This window comes from Petaurus breviceps, unplaced genomic scaffold (genome assembly GCF_028583685.1).
Source record: "Petaurus breviceps papuanus isolate PSGF00001 unplaced genomic scaffold, PetGlider_PUasm1.0 90778, whole genome shotgun sequence".
Classification (NCBI taxonomy): domain Eukaryota; kingdom Metazoa; phylum Chordata; class Mammalia; order Diprotodontia; family Petauridae; genus Petaurus; species Petaurus breviceps.
Window position 1 is genome coordinate 5,060,574 of NW_027187343.1, and position 24,870 is coordinate 5,085,443.

Sequence of the window (24,870 nt, forward strand, 5' to 3'; positions counted from 1 at the left end):
AAATAAATCAAACTACCAACAAAAAAATGTGGCCTCCTGATCTAGTAAACAGATATGGCATCTATGAATGAATACTGTAAAAAGAGAAATGCAATTATGAGAGCAGAATTTATGTCCTGAATACCAAAAATAATGAGCAAAATAGAAAAACTTGAATCTGTGGTGGAAAGCCTCACCAAAGAAATAAACGATAGATTAGAAATACAAATACATAGAAGTGGAAGACAATCTAGAAGAAAAGAAGCAAAAAACCCCAAGAACATAATAGGAAAATATGCTCACTATGCAAACACAACATACTGATCTTGAAGACAAGATGTGTAGAGACAACTTAAGGATCCCCAAAATACACAAAAGATTTGTATAGATTCACTACTTAAATAACTAATCCAATATAATAAAAAATGACAATACTACCAAATTAATTTATAAGCTTAATGCTATACCAATGAAATTGCCAAGAGGATACTTCACAAAGCTTCGTAAAATTATAAAATTTTATTTGGAACAACAGAAGATCTAGAATATCAAGAGAAATGATGAAAAGAAATATGGATGAGGGAGGAATAGACCTCAAACTGTATTAAACTAGTATATCAAACTATCTCCTCTTGGTGGAGATCAAATTGGCTCATTCTGGCCTCCTAGCCAAGATTACAAGAGGCAGATTAGTCCCATGAAATAATTAGCATTCCTTAACTGTTAGAGAGGGATGTGATCAGCCATACCTGAATGCCATCTCATTTTTCCTAGCTGTAGTCACTTGTAATGTTCCCCAATTATCCAGGCTGACCTCCAACCCCCTCCCCCCCACCTGTCCTGCCCCTTCTCACAGGGGTCTTTACTGAGGTTGCCAGAGTGATCCATTTTGTTAACAGTTATATGTGTCACTGTTAATAAACTGATTTTGCTCAGAGAATGTACCTTAGTTTACCTTTATTGCATTTTATTCACCACAGTTTTGAAGATCCCACTGAGATTGGGGGAGGGATCCTGGCTTCCCAGACTCTCTTAGTAGAATCCTTCTTTTTTTCTTTGGGCCCTGGCAAAATTTTTCACCCAAAGGGAGGGTTTCTTTTAGAGACCTGTGGTTGTAAACTTACCCTCCTCTCAAATCCGAATCTTCTCTGGGCTAGGAGGCAAGTGCCCCATTGGGGCCAGTTTTGTCTGTCTACGCTTGTCCTGGGGTATGTTTTGTGTTCAGTGTGATAATTTGGAAATAACTGTCAATACATAGGCAATTTTTTTCCCTTAGGGAAGAACCCCAACTTGAGGATTGGTGTTAATCAAAAACATTTTTTTTTTTTGGTATTTGTCTGTGTAAATCAAGTTGTTTTCCTCCCATAGCCTGATCAGCCGGAAAGGGTAGTATAACATGGCCTCTCCAGACATCTAGCGACCAAACTGAGAATAGCAGTGACATGCTTGCATATTTTAGATGTGAATTTTATCAGTGGTATGTAGAATTTGTTACATGACAATTGTTCCTTTAATTTGTTTAAGGAGAGAGAGTCTCCAGGTTTGGCTCTAATACTATCTATCCTCTATTAGCTCATAAACTGATTCCCCAGACAAAAGGACTGAATCTATTGGCAGTGGCACCTGTGCTTGAAGGGCATGACACTGTCAACTCAGTTGTAGAAGTCAAGGGTCAATAGGGGAAGCCTACATCTTCCCAGAAAGTTTCACTGATGCCAAAAGCACAGTGTTTCTGAATAACTCATAAGTTTTCCCTTAACCATCAATTCTGGTGCTAAAAACTGATCTCCAGTTTGAACACCATGGGTAATCAGAGGGATTCCCGCTAGCAGTTCCTGAACTTTGAGTAGTGAGGCCTGGGGCAATGCCATTAAGGTAAGCCACACAGCCCCTCAGGAGGGATTCATAAAAAAACAAACAAAAACCCCCCAAACAATTAAAACCTTAGAAGGACACTCTCAGAGACCTTATCTCTATTAGTCACTCAAGTATCTAAATTGGAAATTGAACCAGCAAAAAATATTTTAAAATTTTCTAATTAGAAGAGGTACTTTACTTGACAAGAAAAAGTAAAATTCAGAGGTTTCTACTGAAGCCTCAAACTAATACGAGTGAGGATACCTCATATTTACTGTCTTAACTAAAATTTGTGGGGACACTCCCCAAAGGTTCATCAACTCTGTTTATCTGTGTGTCTTGCAAATTTTTCCTAGGCCACATTTAAGAATTTTTTTTTTAATATGATGGAAGCTAAAGGTAGCAAAAATAGCATACCGAAAGGAACTCCCTTAGAAAAACTCCTCGATGCATGGGATAAGAGAGATTTCCCAACTGAGCCAGAGATGACTAAAAAAACAAGCAATTCGATTTTATGTTATCTGGTTTGCAATGGGGAAAAATTCAGCCAATAAATTATTTTCACCTCAATTTGGTACCTTTGACTATCATTTGCTGAAAGATTTAGTCATACCAGATAAAAACACAAACTACAATACTGATATTGATGGAGCAAATTAACTGATCCTTTCAATTTAAGTCACCTGATGGCATCTGATCAATACCTTTTGAGGTGTCCTCTCTTTCTTGACCTTTCTAGATCTCTACCCTATTTTATCTTTCTAGATCTCTACCCTGTTTTATCTTTTTCCTCTCCCATTTCTTTACCCCCTCTTGCTCCTTTGTCCTCACCTCTGACTTTCTACTCTACTTTAATCCTTTCATCTTCAGTTCCTTGATGGCCTTCTCCTCTGCTCTCATTCCATCTCTCTATCTTGCCTTGCCAGTTTCTTCCCCATTCCTATATCTTCCTCTGCCCCAGTGCAACCTTTTCTGGCTATCTCTCCTGTTCTTGAGCATTCTCTACCAATTGTAGCCCCTTCTTCACCTCCTCCGTCTCTTCTCTTGCTTTTTGCACCTCCATCTTACTCACCCTGTCTTGACTAGACTTAAATCTCCCAAAGAAGAGAGGAAACCTATAAGCATCTTCTTTCTGCAAGAAACTGATACTTACCATCATAGGGCAATGTAGTTCTTAAACAACTAAATGTCCTAACTCTCTGTACCTTCCATGAAGGGGCAACTGAGGGTTATATTTGGAGCAGCTGGACACTGCAAACAATGGATACCTTTCTTCAGTGTACCCTTGTTGCTCTAAAAACTATGTTCCAGAAACCTTTGCAGCTAGATCAACATCTCTTAACTCTGTTGGAGTTCAAAAGGGCCCTGTATTGGGGCTCCCAATAGGTCCTTCACTCTTTTTATACATGTGCAGGGGTGGGGTAGGGTTTCTGTTGTCCTACCTCAAGCATTAGGTCACACTCTGAGCCCAATAACTTATTATTCTGCTGTTTGATTCTGAGCCATAGCTGCCACTGCCCTTTCAGTGGACAAGGCTTGTAATTTGGTTTGGGGCTCCCTTTTGATAAAGCAGTGCAATCACGAAGTTGAGGCCCTCTTACTCTTGCCCTCTCACTCATCCCTGCCACAGTGCTCCCTGATTTACCAGTCTCTGGAGAGCCATTCCATAACTGTGCCTCTGTAGCAGACAAGGCTGAAAAGCCCTGTAATGATCCTTTTGATGCTCCTCTAGAAAACTCTGACTTTATTTTCTATACAGATGGGTCATCTGTTATGAGAGATGGTTCCCAGTATACTGGTGCTGATATAGTTTCTGAGTTTGATATCTTCAGGTCAGTTTGTATGCCCTCTAATCTCAGGGTTCAGGCTGCTGAACTCATGGCCCTTATTCAGGTGTGCCAGAGGAAAAAAAGTCCACAATCTATACAAATATACATTTGATATCTGCCACACTGGCTACAGAGGGAATTTATTTATTTATTTATTTTATTCTTAATTTTTTCTTTCTTTTTTAAAATTAATTTGTTTGTTTACTTTTAGTTTGCAAGATTCAATTCCACAATTCCTTGAGTTTCACATTCTGTCCCCCTCGCTCCACCCCCCCATCATGGCAGCATACAATCAAGTATAGGATCTGTAAATACTTTTGCATTATACATTGGTCAGGTTATAAAGAAGGATTGTATCAGATGGAATGAAAAATGGTAAAGAGGAAATAAAACCAAACAAGAAAAAGAAAAAGATCAGGTAGTTTGCTTCAATCTGGATTCAAATTCAGTTCTTTCTAGTTCTCTCTCTGGATGTAGGCATCTCTCTCCATCATGAATCTTTTGGGATTGACATATCACTGCATTGCTGAGAAGAGTCCAGTCTGTCAAAGTTGGTCATCACACATACGTTGTGTTTGTAATTGTGTACAAATTTCTCCTGGTTCTACTCTTCTCACTCAGCATCAGTTCGTATAAGTCTTACAGAGGGAATTTTTAATATCATCAAAACTTTCTGCTGCCTTGAACATTCTTCCATTCCACACGGGAGGGGACTGATCATGTTTCAAGAGGGACTGATCGTGCTAATGTTGCAGTCAAGCAATCATGCTGCCTTCTGGTGATGAGAACATCTTTCTTTCCTATGATAACTCTGAAGTGGAGAAGTGGAAACAACTATATAAGGCAAAACCAGTTGTCAGGGTCTGGGTGTCTTTGCAGGACAAATCATTCCTTCCCTGGAGTTTCTATCATGAGGTATGTTTATTAGTTCACAGGAGGGGCTATTTTGGCACTCAAGGAATTGTGGATTCCATTATGAGAACTTGGATTGCCCCAGGCTTCACCAACATAGCTGCCATGTATGTGCCTCTTTGCCTACTTTCCAGGCTTATAACCAACATACCTTCCCTGGCAAAGCCTATAGTGGGCATCCCTTAGCTTATACACACTTTGAGCATTTACAAATTGATTTAATCTGCATGCCTAAGACTAGATAGTATAGAGTCTGACTTGTTATATCATTCACCCAGGAAAAACCTTTCCAGGCTTTCATGCCACAGGTGGATTTGTTGCTAAAATACTCTTTAAGGAGATTGTCTCTCACTTCAGCCTACCAGCCTGAATTGACTCTGACAAGGGCATCCACCCCTGTCCTAGACCCATTCTATCTTATCCTAAATCCACTATTTTCTAGGAGTGATTCCATAATTCCACACACCTTACCACCCCCAATCTCAGGCCAAGGTGAGAGTATGAGTAAGGAGCTTAAAATGACAGTTGAAAAATTGTGTACCGAGACATCTAAAATGGTCTGATGTTCTCCTCCTCGCATCATTCTATTTGTGCTGCAGGACAAAGTGAGAAATTACATATATCTCCTTCTGAAGTGCTGTTTGGAGAGTGCCTACCTTCCTCTCCCATCCAAGAGAAACCTTTTCCCCCAGTATATACATCATTACTAGGAGGAAATACCTCTTTTGCTTTTTATATACAGGAATTACAAACCAGGCTGTGCAAATTCCATGACACAGGAACAGCAGTAGCAGCGCAGGCTGGACCTTTGGACTTTTCTATGCAAAAGGATGCTTTCCAGTGGTCTTTCCTTGGTACATAATGTTGATGGTGAGCATGAGCACATTAAAAACCTTATAAATTTGGCTTACAGATGAATGATCTATGAGGGGAGTGGGCTGATCCCTCCTCTCATGAACCAAAGGGGGAATTGAGAAAATTGTGGAAACTGAAAGAACCACACTGACTCCATTTTGTGACAATTCTGAATCTAACTTGGTTCCCTTTCCTATTTCTGCTTTGTAAGAAAACTATTCAGTTATGAGAATTGTGAGAAAATTTTATTGCATTGCTTGAACCCAGACTTGCATGGCTGGGAAGTTGGACCTTAGCACCATCTGTTGCTTAGAGACCCTTAAATAAGGACCTAGTTTATGCTGACTAGAAACCCAGTCAGATTTGAAGATTAATGCAAGTTTTCTCACAATTATATGTGTAAGAATGGAGATTATTTGTATGTTGTTTTACTCCCATTAAGAAATGGTAAATGCTCCCAGGCTGTTGGGAGCTTGTGATAAGCCTTTCTTGTTTTGCAAAGATGGTAGTTGAGTACATCCTGGCTTCAGGGGAAATAGGAAGGCTGGGACATGACAAACAGCTCAGACCAGAGGGGTCATGCCCCAGTAACAAGTGTTCTCTCTACTGCAGCTGTGTAATTAGCCTCATGTATATTAACTGACTCACCTTAAGGTAGAGCTTTCCACCATTTTCTGGTCATGGGATGCATCACCAGGAAGGGGGAAATACACTAAGGAGGGAATGTAACCTTGAGGAGTCTGGACCAATCCTGACTCTGATGGGAGGGATATGACTAACAATATTTAAGCTTGCTTTTGCTTCTGCATGGGTGTATGTGCTCTTTGGGAGCAGCACACCCGATTCCTTTGAGAAGTGTAATAAACACCTTCCTCTGCCCAATTTGTTTCTGAGTTCTTTCTGTGAGAATGGGTCTATCACATGGATATTCTTGAGGGCTTGCAACCAGGGAAGCAGTGGGCAGTGGCAGCTCACCTGGGCTTACTCCCTGACCTTATCTGGGAAGTCCTATGATCCCCACAAGTGTGTTTCTCACATACATCTCAAAATGTAGTTGAAAACTGGCCTCATACTGGTCAGTCAGTTATTTTTTCCTTCCCTACTCAGAAAACTCCTAATTTTTCTTCTAATTAGAAATCAGATGACCTAGGGGTGGCCAGGTGATACAGTGAGTAAGAGGATTGGTTCCGGCCTCAGATACTTGGCACCCACACAAAAATAACTGGCTGTGTAACCTTGATCAAGTTACGTAATCCCAATTGCTTAAAAAAAAAAAAAAAGAAATCAGATGACCTAATCTTGTATCCCGGTTATATACTGTTATTTGTTTTCTTTTAATGCATAAAAATCTGTCTCCCAGGGGCAGCTAGGTTGCATAGTGAATAGAGCACTAGCCCTGAAGTTAGGAGGACCTAAAGTCAAATTCGGCCTCAGACACTTGACACTTAACTGTGTGACCTTGGGCAAGTCACTGAAACCCAATTGCCTTGCCTTTCCTCTCCAAAAAAAATCTTTCTCCCCCTATATTTGGGGTCCAGTGCCAAGCCAAGGAGTCCTGACCCCAATTTGTTATGCAATTGGCAAGTATTTCTTAATAAAGTGACACACTCATAACCTTGAACCTTGGTTTCCATCGTTATTTCAGATTTCCCCAATCACAGCAGTGACTGGGAAGCTAGTTTAGAAAGCACAAAATGACCTATCCACATGGAGCATAAAAAAAAATTGAACACATAAACATATCAATGAGATCAAGTGAGATAATGTATGTAAAATACCTTGCAAACTTCAAAGTGCTATATAAATGTTACCTATAAAGGTTTTAAAAAGTTATTACCTTAGTGTAAAATACCACATAAAGCACTTAGTAGAACGATCCACAAATAAATAGCGCTCTTCTTCTTCTGAGTAGAAAGAAATAAAGGAGAAATGGGATTGATATGTGCTCTGAGATAATTTTAAAATAAAAACAACACTAGCAATATAATCTTAATCCTTATTTTCTAGATGAATAATGTAAGAAATAGAAAAACTCAAAATAATTCAGAATAACCAAAACAGTCATAGACAAATTCCAAAATGTAAACAAGAAATCTAGAAATTATACCATTTACCAAAGCTTTTTAATAACTGGCAAAAAAAACTTATCTCTACATCAATAATAAATACAAAATAATTTGATGTTCACTGTTGTCCTCTTTTCTGCAATATTTAAATTTAATATTTTTATTAATTATTTTATATTTTATTAATTTAATAATCTGCAAAATTTAAATATTAAACAAACCTGACATTAGATATATATTCCAAAGGCTGCTTTTATCTCTACTGTGTTTATGAACAGAGCATCAAAGCAAAAACAGGTCAAAAGAATGCAGAAAAGAAAGGAAAAAGAGAAATTGCAAACAGGATTATGTGCCAAGAGGTTATTTTTCTTTTATCCCTTTCACCTAAGTGTTTAGAAGTCTATAGCAGGAAAACAGGTGAGATCTCCATTACCACTTTTGAAAGAATGAATTAAAAATATTTTAGAACTTAATAGGAGCCAAGCAATGTGCTAAGTGCTGGAGACACAAATAGAAAAGCAAGACAGTCTTTGTACTCAAGGAAGTCAAAGAGGAGAGAACATATTGAATGATTCAATCTACTACTATCATAGTACTCTCATACTATACTATCATATAGTTCTACTGCTACATATCACTACTATCCTGGTGCCAAGGCAGCAACAAAACAAAACAAAACAAAACAAAACCTCCACAAAAAACCTCAACTCAGTCTTTCTATATCAATGAAACTGGCTGTGCTACAACCATAAGAGCCTATTCATTTTTTACCTGATTTAAAAAAAAAATTATGTAAGTGAAAAAAAAGATGCTTTAATCTCCAGAGTTCATTTCTTTTTTTGGTTTTTGTTTTTAAGGTTTTTTTTTTCAATTTGTTTATTTATTTTTAGTTTGCAACATTCATTTCCACAAGATTTTGAGTTACAAAATTTCTCCCTGTCTTTTCCCTACCCCCCACCCCAAGATAGCGAGCCTATTGAATACCCCTTCCCCCAATATGCTCTCTCTTATATCCTCCCCCACCTCCCCTAACTTTCTAGTAGGGCAAGTTGGATTTCTATACCCCAGTGCCTGTATATCTTATTTCCCAGTTGCATGTAAAAAACGATTTTTTAAACATTTATTTTTAAAATTTTGATTTCTAGATTCTTTCCCTTCTTCCCTCCTCACCCACCCCCACTGGGAGGACATGCAATCCAATATAGGTAGTACATGTGTAGTTACACAAAACATTTCCATAATAGTTATATTGTGAAAGACTAATTATATTTCCCTCCATCCTATCCTGCCTCCCAGTTATTCTATTTTCTACTTTGACCCTGTCCCTTTTCAAAAATGTTTGCTTCTAACTACCCTCTCCCCCAATCTGCCCTCCCTTCTATCATCTCCCCTCTTATCCCCTTCCTGTAGGGTAAGATACCCAATTGAGTTTATATGTTATTCCTTCCTTAAGCCAAATTCAATCTTCCTGCTATTCCCCTCCATTGTAACAGTTTTCTCTTGTCTCTTTTATATGAGATAATTTACCCTATTGTATCTTTCCCTTTCTCCTTCTCCCATTATATTCCTCTCTCACCTCTTAATTTTATTTTTTAGATATCATCCCTTCATATTTAACTGATCCTGTGCCCTCTGTGTATACATGTACACACATATAAATACACTCACATATGTATTTATACACACATACACCCTCCTATACATACATATATCTGTATGAATATATATATATATATACACACATACATATATATATTCCCTTCAACTATCCTTATACTGAGAAAAATTTCATGAGTTACAATTATCATTTTTCTATGTAGGAATATAAATAGTTCAACTTTAATAAGTTCCTTACGATTTCTTTTTCCTGTTCATCTTCTCATGTTCCCCTTGCTTCTTGTATTTGAAAGTCAGATTTTCTGTTCAGCTCTGGTCTTTTCATCAAGAATGCTTGAAAGGCCTCTATTTCATTGAATTTCCACATTTCCCCCTGAAGCATTATACTCAGTTTTGCTGGGTAGGTGACTCTTGGTTTTAGTCCTAGCTCCTTTGATCTCCAGAATATCATATTCCAAGCCCTTTGATCCCTTAATGTAGAAGCTGCTAGATCTTGTGTTATCCTGATGGTGTTTCCACAATACTCAAATTGTTTCTTCCTGACTGCTTGTAATATTTTCTCCTTGATCTGGGAACTCTGGAATTTGGCTATGATATTTCTAGGAGTTTTCTTTTTGGGATCTTTTTCAAGAGACCTTTGGTGAATTTTTTAAATTTCTATTTTGCCCTCTGGTTCTACAATATCAGGGCAATTTTCCTTGATAATTTCTTGACGGATGATTTCTAGGTTCTTTTTTTGATCAAGGCTTTCAGGTAGTCCAGTAATTTTTAAATTATCTCTCCTGGATCTATTTTCCAGGTCAGTGTTTTTTCCAATGAGATATTTCACATTGCCTTCTATTTTTACATTTGTTTGGATCTGTTTTATAGTATCTTGATTTCTCATAAAGTCATTAGCTTCCATTTGCTCCAATCTAATTCTGAAGCCATGATTCTCTTCAGCGAATTTTTGAAAATCCTTTTCCATTTGGTCAATTTGACTTTTTAAGGCATTCTTTTCCTCATTGGCTTTTTGGGCCTCTTTTGGCATTTGAGTCAGTCTATTTTTTAAGGTATTATTTTCTTCAGTCAGGCTGTTGACTCTTTTTTCATGATTTCCTTGCATCATTCTCATTTCTCTTCCCAATTTTTCTTCCACTTCATTTTCAAAATCCTTCTTGAGCTCCTCCATGGCCTGTTACCAATTCATATTTTTCTTGGATGCTTTTGATGCAGGAGTTTACTTTGTTGTCTTTTTCTTGTTCCATGTTTTGATCCTTTTTGTCCCCCCAAAAAGTTTCTAGGGTCTGACTGTGCTTTCTCTATTTGCTCATCTTGGCAGCCAATTACTTGACTTTTGAGCTCTTTGCCATGGTGGGAACTCTGCTTCCAGAGTGGAAAGAGTTATGTCCCAAATTGCTGGGGGTTTTGCCATCGTCAGAGCTATGAGGAGGGCACCTTCTCTACAGCCACCACATGCTCTGGCACACTGCCATTCCTCACCCCAGGACTGTTACCCAAGACTGTGACCCAGATCCAAGCAGGTCAAAGCAAGAGTGTTACCCTCTTAATGGTTGCATGGTCCCCCTATGATCTGCAGGCCAGAAGCTCCAGAGGCAGCCACATGGCAGCACCTGCAGCCCCGGGGACAGGGACCAGACTGAGCTCTTCTCTTACCCAGTTCCAACAGAGTTACCTACTGACCTTTTTCTTTCTCTTTGGTGTTTATAGGTTGAGAAGTCTGGAAACCACCACAGCTGCTGTGATTCACTCTCCTGAAGCCTGCTCTGGCTGGTCTGTGCTGCTGGTCAGGACCCTCCTGGGTCTGGGCCAGCACAGGTCATGCTGGACTGTGCTTGGCTCCCAGCCCTGTGCAATAGATCCTTCCTGCTGGCCTGCCAGGCTGCCTTCAGCGGGAGATGTGTTTCTCTCTGTTACTTTGTGGGCCCTGTAGCTCTAAAATTTGTTTAGAGTCATTTTTTTTACAGGTATTGGAGATGGTTGGAGTGGGAGATAAAGCAAGTGCCTGCTTTAACTCTTGGTTCCACCCCCTAAAAATATTTAAAGTAACTAAAATGTTAAAGTACAAATACACAGTCTCATAAATAAAATTTCAAACTCTCAGCATATAACTATACAGCAATGTAAGTTTCCATATGCTTTACATTACAATTTGCTTCATATCTTTGTAGCCAAAATGCAGTCTACAAGCTAATATTGAAAAACGGTAGTTATTCAGAAAGAAGACATTATAAGACTTAACAAGTAAAAATGATTTCTCAAGATTTAAAAAGTCATTGTTAAAATCAACTTACCTTACCTTTATTGTTTGGACTTATCAAATGAGCACCTGGAGATCTACACAACATTTCTGTGACTCTCGCACTAAAGTAAAAAGAAAATTTACCATTTGTTAAACACTTTCCCTAAGTTTTAACATGAACATCTAATATTTATTGCAAATAAATGAGCAGACTTGACTAGATGATCTATATGGTCCTTACTTTCAGCTCTGAATTGAATCTTTGGTTTTTAAATTTTTTCTTTTATTATGAACTTGACACATTGTAACAAAAAAGAACATTTCCCTACACAGAGAAAAGGTTTGCATATGAAAGTGGGACTCTCTACTACCTATAACTTTGGTTTTGTTTTTTAAAATTTAAGAAATAATGGGAGAAGGGAAAAATACACATAATTTAACCAGGTCAGCAATAAAAATCTTTACTCTGAACCTAAGGGGGAAAATATGCTACCTTATTATTATTATTATTTTATTAATAATTTCAGTAAGTTCCATAAATAGCAGAAAAAGCACCATGTGAACAAGACGATTTCACAAATGGCTAAAAGAAGTCCTTGTAACCAAACCAGGTCATTTGGGTGGCATCTTTAAAACCTCTCCCAAAGATTTTGTGAAAAAACTTCCCTGACACTGAGCCTTCATGACATGTGAATCTCTCCCTGTCAATTAGCCCATTATGACTTCTTTAAAATGTAGCCTTCTTGTTTTGTAAGTGTACAATGAGTTTTTTCAAACTCATCATTTAATCTCATCCTGACTTTAGTTTACCTATAGAGTCTGTTTAACTAGCTTTGTTTCCTTTGTTGATGTATGGGATTATGATTCTGCTTAACTAGGTTTGTTCAACTTTTATGACATTATTTTCCTAGACAAATATTTATAATCATTATATAAAATTTTCTCCCGGTTTTGGTCATTTCATTCTGCTTTAGTTCATGCAAGTCTTTTTAGGTATTCTCTGAATCATTCCTTTCATCAGTTCTTATGTTCATATACTATGCATAATTTGTTCAACCATTTTTTTAAGTATGCTTTTCTAATTTATTTTAAAGGCAAAAGAGGGCACATACAAACTATTGACCAGAGACTCTGACTTCAATACATGGAAAAATTACTGAATGTCTTTTAAAATGCATTGGTTATTGGTGAATATCTGGCAAAGGATCAAGAATGGATCAAATCAGGTTAAATTCCTTTCCTCTTTTTTTTTTTTTTGGTCTTTATTAATTTTTTTACTTTTAGTTTACAAGATTCATTACCACAATTCCTTGAGTTTCAAATTTTCTCTCCCTCCCCCCTCCAACCCCCATGGCGGCATAAAATCAAGTATAGTATCTACAAATACTTTCACATTAGGCATTAGTCAGGTTATAAAGAAGGATTGTATCGGATGGAATGAATAATGGGAAAGAGGAAACAAAACCAAACAAGAAAAAGAGAAAGAGCAGGTAGTTTGTTTCAATCTGGGTTCAAACTCAATTCTTTCTCTGGATGTAAACATCTCTCTCCATCATGAGTCTTTTGGAGTTGACTTATGACTCTGGATTGCTGAGAAGAGTCCAGTTTATCAAAGTTGGTTGTCACACATACGTTGTATATATAATTGTGTACAAATTCCTCCTGGCTCTACTCTTCTCACTCAGCATCAGTTCGTATAAGCCTCTCCAGGTAAATATGAAGTCCATCTGCTCCTCATTTCTTATAGCACAATAGTATTCAATAACATGCATATACTACAACTTGTTTAGCCATTCCCCAATTGATGGGCACCTCCTTAATTTCAAATTCTTTGCCACCACAAAAAGAGATGCTATAAATATTTTGGTACATATGGGTCTTTTTCCCATTTCTATGATCTCTTTGGGATACAATCCTAGAAGTGGCATTACTGGGTCAAAGGGTATGAAATTATTTATAGCCCTTTGGGTATAGTTCCAGATTGCTCTCCAGAATGGTTGGATCAGTTCACAACTCCACCAGCAATGCACTAGTGTTCCAATTTGCCCACATCCTCTCCAGTATTTGTCATTTTCCTGTTTTGTCATCTTAGCCAATCTGACTGGTGATATGTGGTGCCTCAGAGTTGTTTTGATTTGCATTTCTCTAATCAATAGCGATTTAGAGCATTTTTTCATATGCTTATAAATATCTTTTCTTTCACTGAAGAAATAATAAATAAATTTAAATTTAAATAAATAAATTTCTTCCTCTGAAAACTGCCTGTTCATATCCTTTGACCATTTATCAATTGGGGAATGACATGTATTCTTATAGATTTGACTCAATTCTCTGTATATTTTTGAAATGAGTCCTTTATCAGTGACATAGGTTGTAAAAATTATTTCCCAATTTTCTACTTCCCTCCTAATCCTGGTTACATTGGCTTTGTTTGTACAGAAGCTTTTCAATTTAATGTAATCAAAATTGCCCATTTTGCATTTTATAATGCTCTCTAATTCTTGTTTTGTTCAACCATTTCTTAACTGATGGGCGTTTACTTTGTTTCTGATTGTTTGCTAAAACAAAAAGTGAAGTTATAAGTATTTTTGTACTTACAGGTTCTTTCCTTTTCTTTTTTTTTTTGCTTTTTGGAGGGCAATTGGGGTTAAGTAACTTGCCCAAGGTAACACGGCTAGTTTTTAGTGTGGTTGTGAAGTATCTGAGGCTGGAACCGAACTCGGGTCCTCCTGACTCCAGGGCCAGTGCTTTACTTGCTGCGCCACCTAGCCGCCCCAAGCTGGTTCTTTCCTTTTTTGATTGATCTCTTTGGGGAATAAGGTTAGAAGTGCTATTTCTGGGTCAAATTATTACATGCATAATTCAATGACTTTTTGGGTATGGTTCCAAACTGCTTTCCAGAAAAACTTACAGCTATACTAACAGTTCATTAATGTGCCTGTCCTACCACACCCCCTCCAATAATTGTAATTTTCCTTTTTGTTTTTGATAATCTGATGAGAATGAATCGAATTTCAGAGCCCTTCTGATTTGTACATTTCTTATTATTGATTTGGAATATTTTTTCATTTGGTTCCTGATAGCCTGTCTTTCTTCTTTTGAGAACTGCCTTTTCATATTGTTTGAAGATTTAAGTATTGGATAATGGTGGTGCTTAAACATTTATATCAATATCCCATATATCTTGCATTTCAGACCTTTAAAAGAGAAATCTGCTAAAAATGTTTCCCCCAGTTAATTATTACCCTGCTAATTATAAATATGTTGCTTTGGTTTGTATAAAATCTCTAAAATTTTATGTAATCAAAGTTGTCTATATTATTTTCTGTGATCCTTTCTATCCTTTGCCTGGTCAATAACTCTTCCCTCATTGACAGTTACGACAGGTATCTTTCCCTGATTCTCTAAGTTGTGCATTGGGGTGGAGGGTGTGTACAGGGAAGACTAGTACCTCTGGTGTGAGGGCTGTAAAACCCTTTTTTGGGCTGCTTTCTGTCTTTAGTGTCCACCCAATCCACCTACCTCTCACTTGTGGCTCCAAGAAGCTATAAGTGGCCACACCCTGGTAAATCATTTCAGCAGAAGGGCTAAACAAGATTGAGGGTGACCTAGGGGTCTCAAACTGTCAGTGAGTTGGGGGGGGGTGTCTACCCCAAGCACATGAAGACTTCCTCTGGTGGAATGGGTGGAACATTTTGTTGGCAGCTGAAGCAGGTGCTGTGGAGTGCTTAGAGCTTAGTTAGACATCGAAGATGCCAGGGTCATCCACTGCATCTTGAGTCATCATCACCAGTCATCTTGACTCCATCCTGCACTGGATTGTGATGACTCTGGAAGAGATGACTTTGTGTACCTCTACCTCACTTAAATCCAATTTACACATGAATCAAAAGATATCACCCATACCATTTTACCTTTGTGCCTATCTCAAAGTCCTGCCGTGGCAGGCAAGTAAAGAAACAGCAGGTATGGATATACTAGGAGCTGTAGTCACAATTCTGCACACAGGCAGCCCAGGCCATAGGGTCATCTTCTCACTGGAAGCATCAGTGGAATTCAGAAGCACCCTGGGTGTCTAAACAGCCTTTTAAGGACTGCACTGCTCACCTCCTGGTATGAGGAAGGGGCCAGATAAGGTGCCCTAAAAATTGTCTGCTTACTCAATTGCCTGATTACCATGGCAGGTGAGGATCCCACCCTGTGGCTGAAACACATAAAAAAATATACAAAAACTTCTACAAAGATGATTCCACTCACCATCAGTACATGGAATGTATGCACACTTATCAGCAACACAAAACCTCGTAGACTTGAAAAAAGAAAAATTCTTGTTGTGAGTAAACTCTGCTGAGTGACCACAGTAAGGAGCAATACTGTGAAGCTGGTATAGATTTTGAAATCAAAACCAGTCTAGTCAACAAGCTCATATGACTCCCCAAAGGAGAGAATGACAGATGCATAACAGTGCGATTACCACTTGTGGGAAAATGCCACACTACCATCATCAGTGCCTATGCTCCCACCATGATGAAGTCAAAGAAAAATTTTATGAACATCTGGAGACCCTCATCATCATGCCAAAAGAAAACAAGCTTATAGTTCTGAGAGACTTCAGTGTGAGAGTAGGCTCAGACTAACAGACATAGCAGGGAGTACTTGGGAAGAATGGACTTGGAAACAGCAATGGCAATGGTCAGTTACTGCTGAAGACTTTGTGAATCTCCCGACCTTCTCATCACCAATACTGTCTTCCATTTACCTAAAAGCAATAAAACTTTATGAATGCACCCTCACAGGAAATTTAATAGATTATGCCATTGTAAGCAGAAGAGACAGACAAGATGTAAGAGTGATGACGGTGATGTATGGTGCAGAGTGCTGGATTGATCACAGACTTATCTTCTTTAAGCTAAATATTTATATTCAACAGAATGGTGGCCCCCCTCCCAAGGCAAGACAACTACCAGAAGACTTAATGTCAACAAAGTAGAGTGTGGAGGGAAAGCTGGACCAACACACAGCTGACAACAGTGGAGAAGAACAGGAGTGGGCAGCTTTCAGAGATTTGGTGCACAGCACTGCATTTACTTATCTGGGTCAGAACACACAAATATTAAGATTGAATTGATGAAAATGATGGGGGAATTCAGAAGCTGCTAAATGAAAAATGTGAACTCCATAGGATTTACCAGTAGAATAGTTCATCCACCTCTAAGAAGGCAGCATTTAATTCCATCAAAAGTAAAGTACAAATGAAGCTTAAAGAGATGCAAGATTCTTGGCTCAGTAAGAAGGCAGATGAAATTCAGTTTTATGCTGATAGTAACAATTCAAAGCACTATTATGATACCCTGAAGGTTATTTATGGGCTAAAGATCTATGGTGCATCTTAACTACTTAGTGCTAAGGAAGTGACATTGATTAGTGATAAAGACATGATCCTAGAGAGATGGGCTGAACACTTCCACAGTGTTCTAACAGACCATTATCAATCAATGCTGAGGTCATTAACCATTCACCTCAGGTTGAAGTCAATCCCTCCCTAGCTGAAGTTCCAATTGAAGAAGTCGTAAGTGCCATTAGGCTCCTTTCATATGGCAAAGCACCTGGTGCTGATTCTATTCCAGCTGAGATTTACAAGGTGGTGAGTCCACTGCTCATACAAAAGAGGACTGAAATTTTCCAGCTTATATGGCAAGAGGAGGTTATCTCTCAGGAGTTCAAGGATGCCTCCATTGCCCATCTCTATAAAGGTAAAGGAAATAGATTGTCCTATGACAATCACAGGGGGCTCACTCTCTTAGTCATTGCTGGCAAGATTCTTGCCAGAGTCTTCCTTAATAGGCTGATCCTTCACCTGGAAGATGCCCTGAGAGCCAGTGTGGCTTCAGAAACAACTGAGGAATAATCAATATGTTATTTGCTGCCTGACAACTTCCAGAGAAATGCCAGGAACAGAACGGAGGTCTGTACCCAATGTTTGTAGATCTGACCAAGGCCTTTGATACAGTCAGTCATGAGGGCTTATGGAAAATTATGTCAAAATTTGGTTGCCCAGAGTTTATCAGAATTGTACGTTAATTTTATGATGGCATGCTTGCCTGGGTTCTGGATAGTGGACAATGCTCTTGTGCTTTCCCAGTCACTAATGAACTGAAACAAGGTTGTGCTTGCCTCCATGCTTTTTAACATGATGTTTTCAGCCATGTTGTCAAATGCCATCAGTGAGGATGAACACGGCATCAAGGTCAGCTGCCACGTTCATGGTAAATTCTTCAACTTGAAAAGGCTATAAGCCAAGAACAAAGTTGTGGGAGTGTTGGTACATGATTTTTTTGTTCACAGATGACTTTGCATGCAATGCAGCCTCTGAAGCTGAGATGCAACAAAATATGGATCATTTCTCTGCTGCTTGTGCTAATTTTGGCCTAACAATTAACACCAAGAAAACACAGGTACTCCATCAGCCAATACTACACCATCCATATATGGGACCATTGATTACAGCAAATGGAGAAGTTTTGAATGCTGTGGTAAGTTCATTTACCTTAGCAGAGCACTTTCCAGGGATGTACCCACCGATGATGAGGTTGACACAGGCATTGTCAGAGCTAGCTCAGCATTTGGGAGGCTCTGAAGTAAAGTGTGGGAGAGAAGAGATCTTAGACTCACTACCAAACTGAAGGTCTACAGAGCTGTTGTGCTGACCTCATTGTTCTATGCCTGTGAAACCTGGACAGACCAGTGCCATGCCAGGAGACGGAATCTCTTCCATTTGAATTGTCTTAGGAAGATTCTGAAGCTCACCTGGCAGGATAAGGTACCAGACTCTGAGGTCCTTTCTCAAACTAAACTGCCAACCATTCAAACTCTACTGCAGAGAGCACAACTCCAATGTGTTTGCCACATTGTTTGAATGCCAAAGGTATGCTTGCCCAAAAGACTATTTTATGGAGATCTCACACAGGGCAAGGGCTCACATGGTGGTCAGAAGAGATACAAGGACACTCTCAAAGTCTCTCTTAAGAACTTTGGAATTGATTGTGTGACATGGAAGACACTGGCACAGCACCACTCAGCATGGCATGCCCTCATCAGAGAAGGTGATGTGCTCTATGAGCAAAGCAGAATTGTAAGTACCTCAAAAGGAACATGATAGGCACAAATTTAGAGGATTCACCCCAAATGTTCACATGGACTATTTGTGCCCAACCTGTGGTAGATTATTCTGAACTCATATTTGTCTGATCAGCCACAGTCAGATGCATTGTATCTTGACCCTAACATAGTGGTGTCATTTTGTTCCTCTTTGAGAACAAAGTACAACCACCAACTACTTATGGCATGTGTTCATCTGGAGCTTATTATGGTATCTAAAGTAAATTATTAATCTAAACCTAATTTCTGCCAGACTGCTAAATTTCCTAGTAGTTTTTCTTGAATATGAAGTCTTGACTCTAGGAGTTGTAATTCTTTGGTTTATACTGTGCTACTATGTACAATTATTTCTGGGTCATATGCTCTTTATATGTTTGACTGGTCAATTTTTAAATTAATTAATCAGTACCAGTTTATTCTAAATTTGCTACCGTTAGACCCCCAGTTTAGCATCGTCTGACCTCTGGTACTGCTAGACTCCCATTATGTCTACTTTTTATTATTTTCCATGAGATTCTTGACATTTTATTCAACCAGATATATAGCTTTATTTTTTTCTAGTTCTGTAAAGTAACACTTTGGTCATTTGATTGGTATGATAGCAAGTCTGCAAATTCATTTGGATAGTTTTATAATTTTTGTTATTACCCAACCACAAGCAATTAATATTTTAGCAATTATTAAGGTCTATTTTCTTATCTGTGAAGAATGTTTTGTGGCTATATTTGTATCATTCCTCTATTTCAGTAGCTGAAATCCCACATTCTTATATACAATGTTATTTTTTTTTCTTCCAGCTAAGATTCATTGGTAATAGATAGGAAGGCTGATCATTTTTGTAGATGTATTTCAGATCTTGCTATTTTGATAAAGCTATTATTTAATTATTTCTTTCTTATTAATTATTTTCTCTAGAGGTCCTAATGTCATCTTGAAAAAGTGATCATTGCAGAGGCTCAGAAGACGACCCCAGGCAGCACAGAGGCCTGGACACCATGGTGCAAAGAGGCCTGGATGAGGCCTGATCAACTTGGTGGCAAGTTGACCCACCAACCACAAGGGCCAATGCCAGGCCTATCACCACAGGGCCAGGACTGGATGGAGCAGGGTAAGAGTCAAATGTAGGGCCCCTGACAGGAGCAGCAGCTACTGCTGGGACTACCAATACACAGCCTAGAAATTTAAAAAGCCCCTATCTGGACCTCCAGGGACCAGGATGGCAGAGTGAACCTTGGCTGCTCCAATCTCCCCCTCTGATCCTGAAAACATAGTAATTATTGCCCCAGGGCCAAACCTTAAACAGTCATGGCTTGGGAACCCTAGAGGAAGGGGTGGCTAGGACCCTGCCTCAAAATGGGTAAAAAGCAGACTGCAAAGACAAAGATTCTGGAGTCCTATTTTCTGGAGAGGGAAGAACCAAATTCAGAGGGAGATTCTTAGATGAGCTCAAAAGGAACTTTGAAAACAAAATTAGAGAGATAGAAGATAAAATGAATAATTCTTTTAAAATCAAAATTGTAAAATTAGAAAAACATTACAATGAAGAAAACAGTTCCTTAAAAAGAAAAATGTGTGATATGGAAAAGGTGCTCCAAAAGTTAACCTAGGAAAATAATTCGCTAAAAACTAGAATTAACCAAATTGAAGCTAATAACTCTCTGAGGAACCAAGAATTAGTCAAACAAAACATCAGGAATGAAAAATTAGAAAAAGAAGTAAAATATCTCAATGGAAAAATAACTGACCTGAAAAACAGATCCAGGAGAGATAATCTGAGAATCATAGGCCTACCAGAAAATCATGATGAAAAAATGAGCCTGGACAACATCTTCCAAGAGCTCATCAAGGAAAACTGCCCTGAGATACTAGAACCAGAGGGTAAAATAGAAATTGAGAGAATCCACCGGACACCTCCTGAAAGAGATCCCAAATTGAAAAGTCTGTGAAAAGTTGTGGCCAAACTCCAGAACTACCAGGTAAAGGAGAAAATACTACAAGCAGCCACAAAGAAACAGTTCAAATATCAAGAAATCACAGTGAGGATTGCATAGGATCTGGCAGCCTCTACACTGAAAGATCAGAGTAAGTGGAATACAATTTTCCGCAAGGCAAAAGAGCTTGGGTTACAACCAAGGATCACCTACCCAGCGAGATTGAGCATATTCTTCCAGGCAAGGAGATGGTCATTCAATGATATAACAGATTTCCAGACTTTCCTGATGAAAAAGCCAGAGCTCAATGGAAAATTCAACCTCCAATTACGAGACACAAGAGAGACATAGAAAGGCAAACAAGGAAAACACACACACACACACACACACACACACACACACACACCCTGTTATTTAATAAGAACAAACTTTATAGACAAGTAGAGGGTATGGGTATAAATTACACAAAATTACTATAAAAAAAACCCTTATTAAGGGCTACAAAGGGACTGCAATGGAAGAAGGAAAGAATGAATCGGAAAAGGGTAAATTACGTCACACAAAGAGGCATAAAAACAATATAGTAGAGGGAAAGAAGGGAGGGAGATGATCATTATATGAGCTTTTCCCTCATTGGTTCTGGTGCAAGGAGGGAATAACACAACCAGTTAAGCATAGGACTCTATCAAGAAGAGACACAAAATGTATCATAATAGAGGGAAAGAGGGGAGGGAGAGGAGCTTTACATGAGATCTATTCCTGTCAATCTTGGTTTGAAGAAGAAATAACATGCTACATTAAGTATAAAAATCTATCATATCCTCTTGTAAACTCAAAGTAAACGAACAAATTAATAAAGACAAAAAAAAAAGAAAAAGCGATCATTTTGATTCTTCCTTGCCTATGCTATTTCTCTTCATTTCTTTTTCTTGTTGTTACTATAACAAGAATTTCTAGAAGTATAAAAAATAATAGTGGTGATAAGGGACATTCTTCCTTTACCCTCGATCTTACTGAAAAGGCCTTATATTTGAATAGTCTGTTTATTCCTACTCTTTTGATTTTTTTTTTTTTGCTTTTTGGAGGGGGGAAGGCAGGGCAGTTGGGGTTAAGTGACTTGCCCAAGGTCACACAGCTACTAAGTGTTAAAGGTTTGATGCCAGATTTGAACTCAGGTCCTCCTAATTTCAGGGCTGGTATTCTATTCTATTCACTGCACCTAGCAGCCCCAAATGTTTTGTTTTGTTTAACATAAATAGGTGCATGTTTCCCAAAAGTTTTCTTCTGTGTCTTGAAATAATCATGTGATTTTTATTGTTATTATTATTATTAATATAGTCTATGTTGATAGTTTCCTATTATTAAACCAACCCTACATTCCTGATATAACTCCAACCTGGTCATAGTGTAGAATTTTGATAGTAATTTATTCAATATTTTTGTACTAATGTTAGAGATGTTAACCTATAGTTTCCTCTTTATCTGGCTTATCTCTCCCTAGTTTAGGTACCAGGGACATATCAGTCTTGAGGTAGTTTGGTAGGATATTTTCTTTTCCTATTTTTACGCAATTTATATAACATTATAATTAACTTTCCTTTGAATGTTTGATAAAATTCATTAGTTAATCCATTTGGCTGTGGAATATTTTTTCCCCTTGGGAGTCTACCATGTTTTGTGCAATTTCTTTTTCTGAGATTGGGTTATTTAAATTTAAATTCATTATTTCTTTTTCTATTAATCTGATTTTTTAGTATTTTAAAATAATCATCCATTTCATTTATCAGTTGTATTGGCATAAAAGAGCAAAAAAAAGTTTCCAATAATTTCTTTCACTTCTTCATTTGTTGTGAATTCTACTTTTTCATTTTTATGTCAGAAATTTGATTTCTCTCTTTCTTTTTAAAGTCATTAGCTGGTGATTTATTTTATTTTTTTTCCTTTTAAAAACCACCTCTTAATTTTATTAATTTAGTGTTTTTGTTGTCTTTAACTTTATTTCTTTTCTGGTTTTTCATAATTTCTATTTTTTTGTTTTGATGGGGTTTTTATTTGTTGGCTTTCTTTTTTAGTTGCATGACCAATTCATTGATTTGTTCTTTATATCATTTGCTGATGAAATTGTTTTACACATTATCTCACTTGATCTTTCTAACAAGTCTTGTATTATTAGGGCTGAATCTCTGCCTACATAAGTCTTCAGTAATTTCCTTTCTACTTGAAAAGTGATCTTTGCATCACAGCTCTCTGAAGTTCCTTTCAAATCTTGACAAACCCACCATAAAATAAATATGAATGTGCATTAAATACAAGCATATGCAATATACATGCGTATAGATATACATAACTATTTTTATTATAAAAAAATCTTACCTTTTGTTTCTCACAGAGCAAGTTTCTGGGTATCTCCATTCTTTAAAATCGTCTCCAAAATATTCTAGATAGATCTAAAGGAATATAAAAGAAAAAGTAATGTTCATAACATAATTTTAAAGACTTTACTCATTTATTATTAAGACTTAAATCCAGGCTCCCTCTTAGATATCTTACAAGAGCTGGGTATAGAAAACTGGTACTCAGATGAGAGTTTGGTACATCAGATATTAATTCTAGAGTCATCAGCATAGCAGTAGTAAGTAAAGAAATGAGGATGCAGGATCCCTCTAAGAATTTAATTATAGAATGAGTAGAGCAGAGGGCCCATGACTGATACCTGGGGAATACCCATATTTAGGGAGTATGAAGAAGGATCCCAGTGTGTAAATAAGACAGAGAAGAAACAGTCAGGAAGCTGGTAGAACATCCAGCTTAGTGGGGGTGTCATGGAATCAAAGGAAATAGAATTTCAAGAAAGAAAGGGTGACCAGCAGTGTTCAGTACAGCAGAGGTTGAGGAATATGAAGACTGAGATAAAACTACTGAATTTGTCCAGGAAGTAGGTCATTAGTAACTTTAGAACTATTTCTTTGTGAGAGGAGGAGGGAAAATTCACATTACAGACAGCAAAGGAAAAAGTGGATTATGATTGAGCCCATTCTCTTATAGGCATAGCAGAGTCAAGAAAGGCACAGCAGACTAGTCTATGATGTCACTAGCAAATTATCCATAGCTCTCTAGAAAAAATAATTACATTTCTATGCCATGTCACCTTCCCAATCTTATGGACATAGCATGTGAAATAAACCCTGAAATAGTACCACTGGTGCTCTATTTTCTACCATTAGCATGACTGAAGCATCTTGGAGCTCACCACAGAATTTTGTTAGTCTAGTCATCCAGACAGAATATATTCTGTATGTACAAATAGTGCTTTCTACCCCTGGATTTCTCTTCCCTTTATTAATCTCATACCTCCATTTCCTTACCTATAAAGTGAGGGGGTTGGACTCAGTGTCCTGCAAAGATCCAGATCTAAATCTATGATTCTATGATATGCTATGATATCCTATGATATAATATCTCAAACCTAAAGTATTTAACCCTGAACTCATTATTTCCCCAGTCACCTATCTGTCCTCATTCAAAAGTAGCTCATCTAACTAATTTTCTCTATTCCATCCATAATATAACCATCCCTTTGGATCCCTAGATGATTAGGCAAAATACTTGAGTTGATCTTTGCTTACTATGTGGGAATGAGGAGCGTCCTCATCTTTTTTCATCTTAGCCAAATCAAGTTATATGTATTCTTCTGTTTTGAAATATTTCTTGGATTTGTCCTTTCTTCTCCATTCCCACGGTGAACACCTTTAGTCTAGACCTTCATTACACATAGCTCTGAAGTCCTATGATAGCTTCATAATTGATCCCTTTACCCAGATTTTCCTTCGATCAGTCCTACATCAGACTTCATGGACCAGAATGAATATGAAGAAGTAACGAAAAATTTTAGTAGATTATGGCAATTAAAAAATTAATTGTGATACTATAGCACCAAAGGTGACTGTTCTTATGTGTAAAACTGACATTATGGAGAATAAAGATGTGATTAATGCTATTGAATTTAAAAAAGATATTATTTTAATTTTCCATGAGAGGCAGTAGTTTTCATAACTTCACTCCTTCCTGCTTTTCCAGGCTACTCTACTCCCCTTCATGTACTGTATTACAGCATAGTTGGCTCCCTTGATCTTGTCCCTGAATGGGACACTCCATCGCCAGTTTCTAAGCATTTTCATTTGCTGTGTCCCATGCCTGGAATGCTGTTTTTTTTTTTTTAAGCAATTGGGGTTAAGTAGCTTGCTCAAGGTTATACGACCAGTTATTTCTGGGTGTGGTGCTAAGTATCTGAGCCCAGATTCGATCCCCCAGGTCATCCCGACACTGGGGCCGGTGCTCTTACTTGCTGAGCCACCTGGCTGCCCCTTGCTCTGTTTTTTAATATCTATCTCTGAATTTTCCTGGTTTCCCTCAAGACCCAGCTC

At 37.9% G+C, this 24,870-nt stretch overlaps 1 protein-coding gene across 1 annotated transcript in view; it reads right to left on the reverse strand.

Annotated features, from left to right (window-relative positions):
* Nucleotides 1-24,870, reverse strand: part of CATSPERE (catsper channel auxiliary subunit epsilon) — a 199,715-nt gene that overhangs the window by 139,377 nt on the left and 35,468 nt on the right. Inside the window, exons 3-5 of the mRNA XM_069069156.1 lie at nt 22,820-22,893; nt 11,415-11,479; nt 7,270-7,336 (exon numbers count right to left, since the gene is read on the reverse strand). Coding sequence (XP_068925257.1) covers nt 7,270-7,336; nt 11,415-11,479; nt 22,820-22,893 — 206 coding nt within the window. The remainder of the gene's footprint in view (nt 1-7,269; nt 7,337-11,414; nt 11,480-22,819; nt 22,894-24,870) is intronic.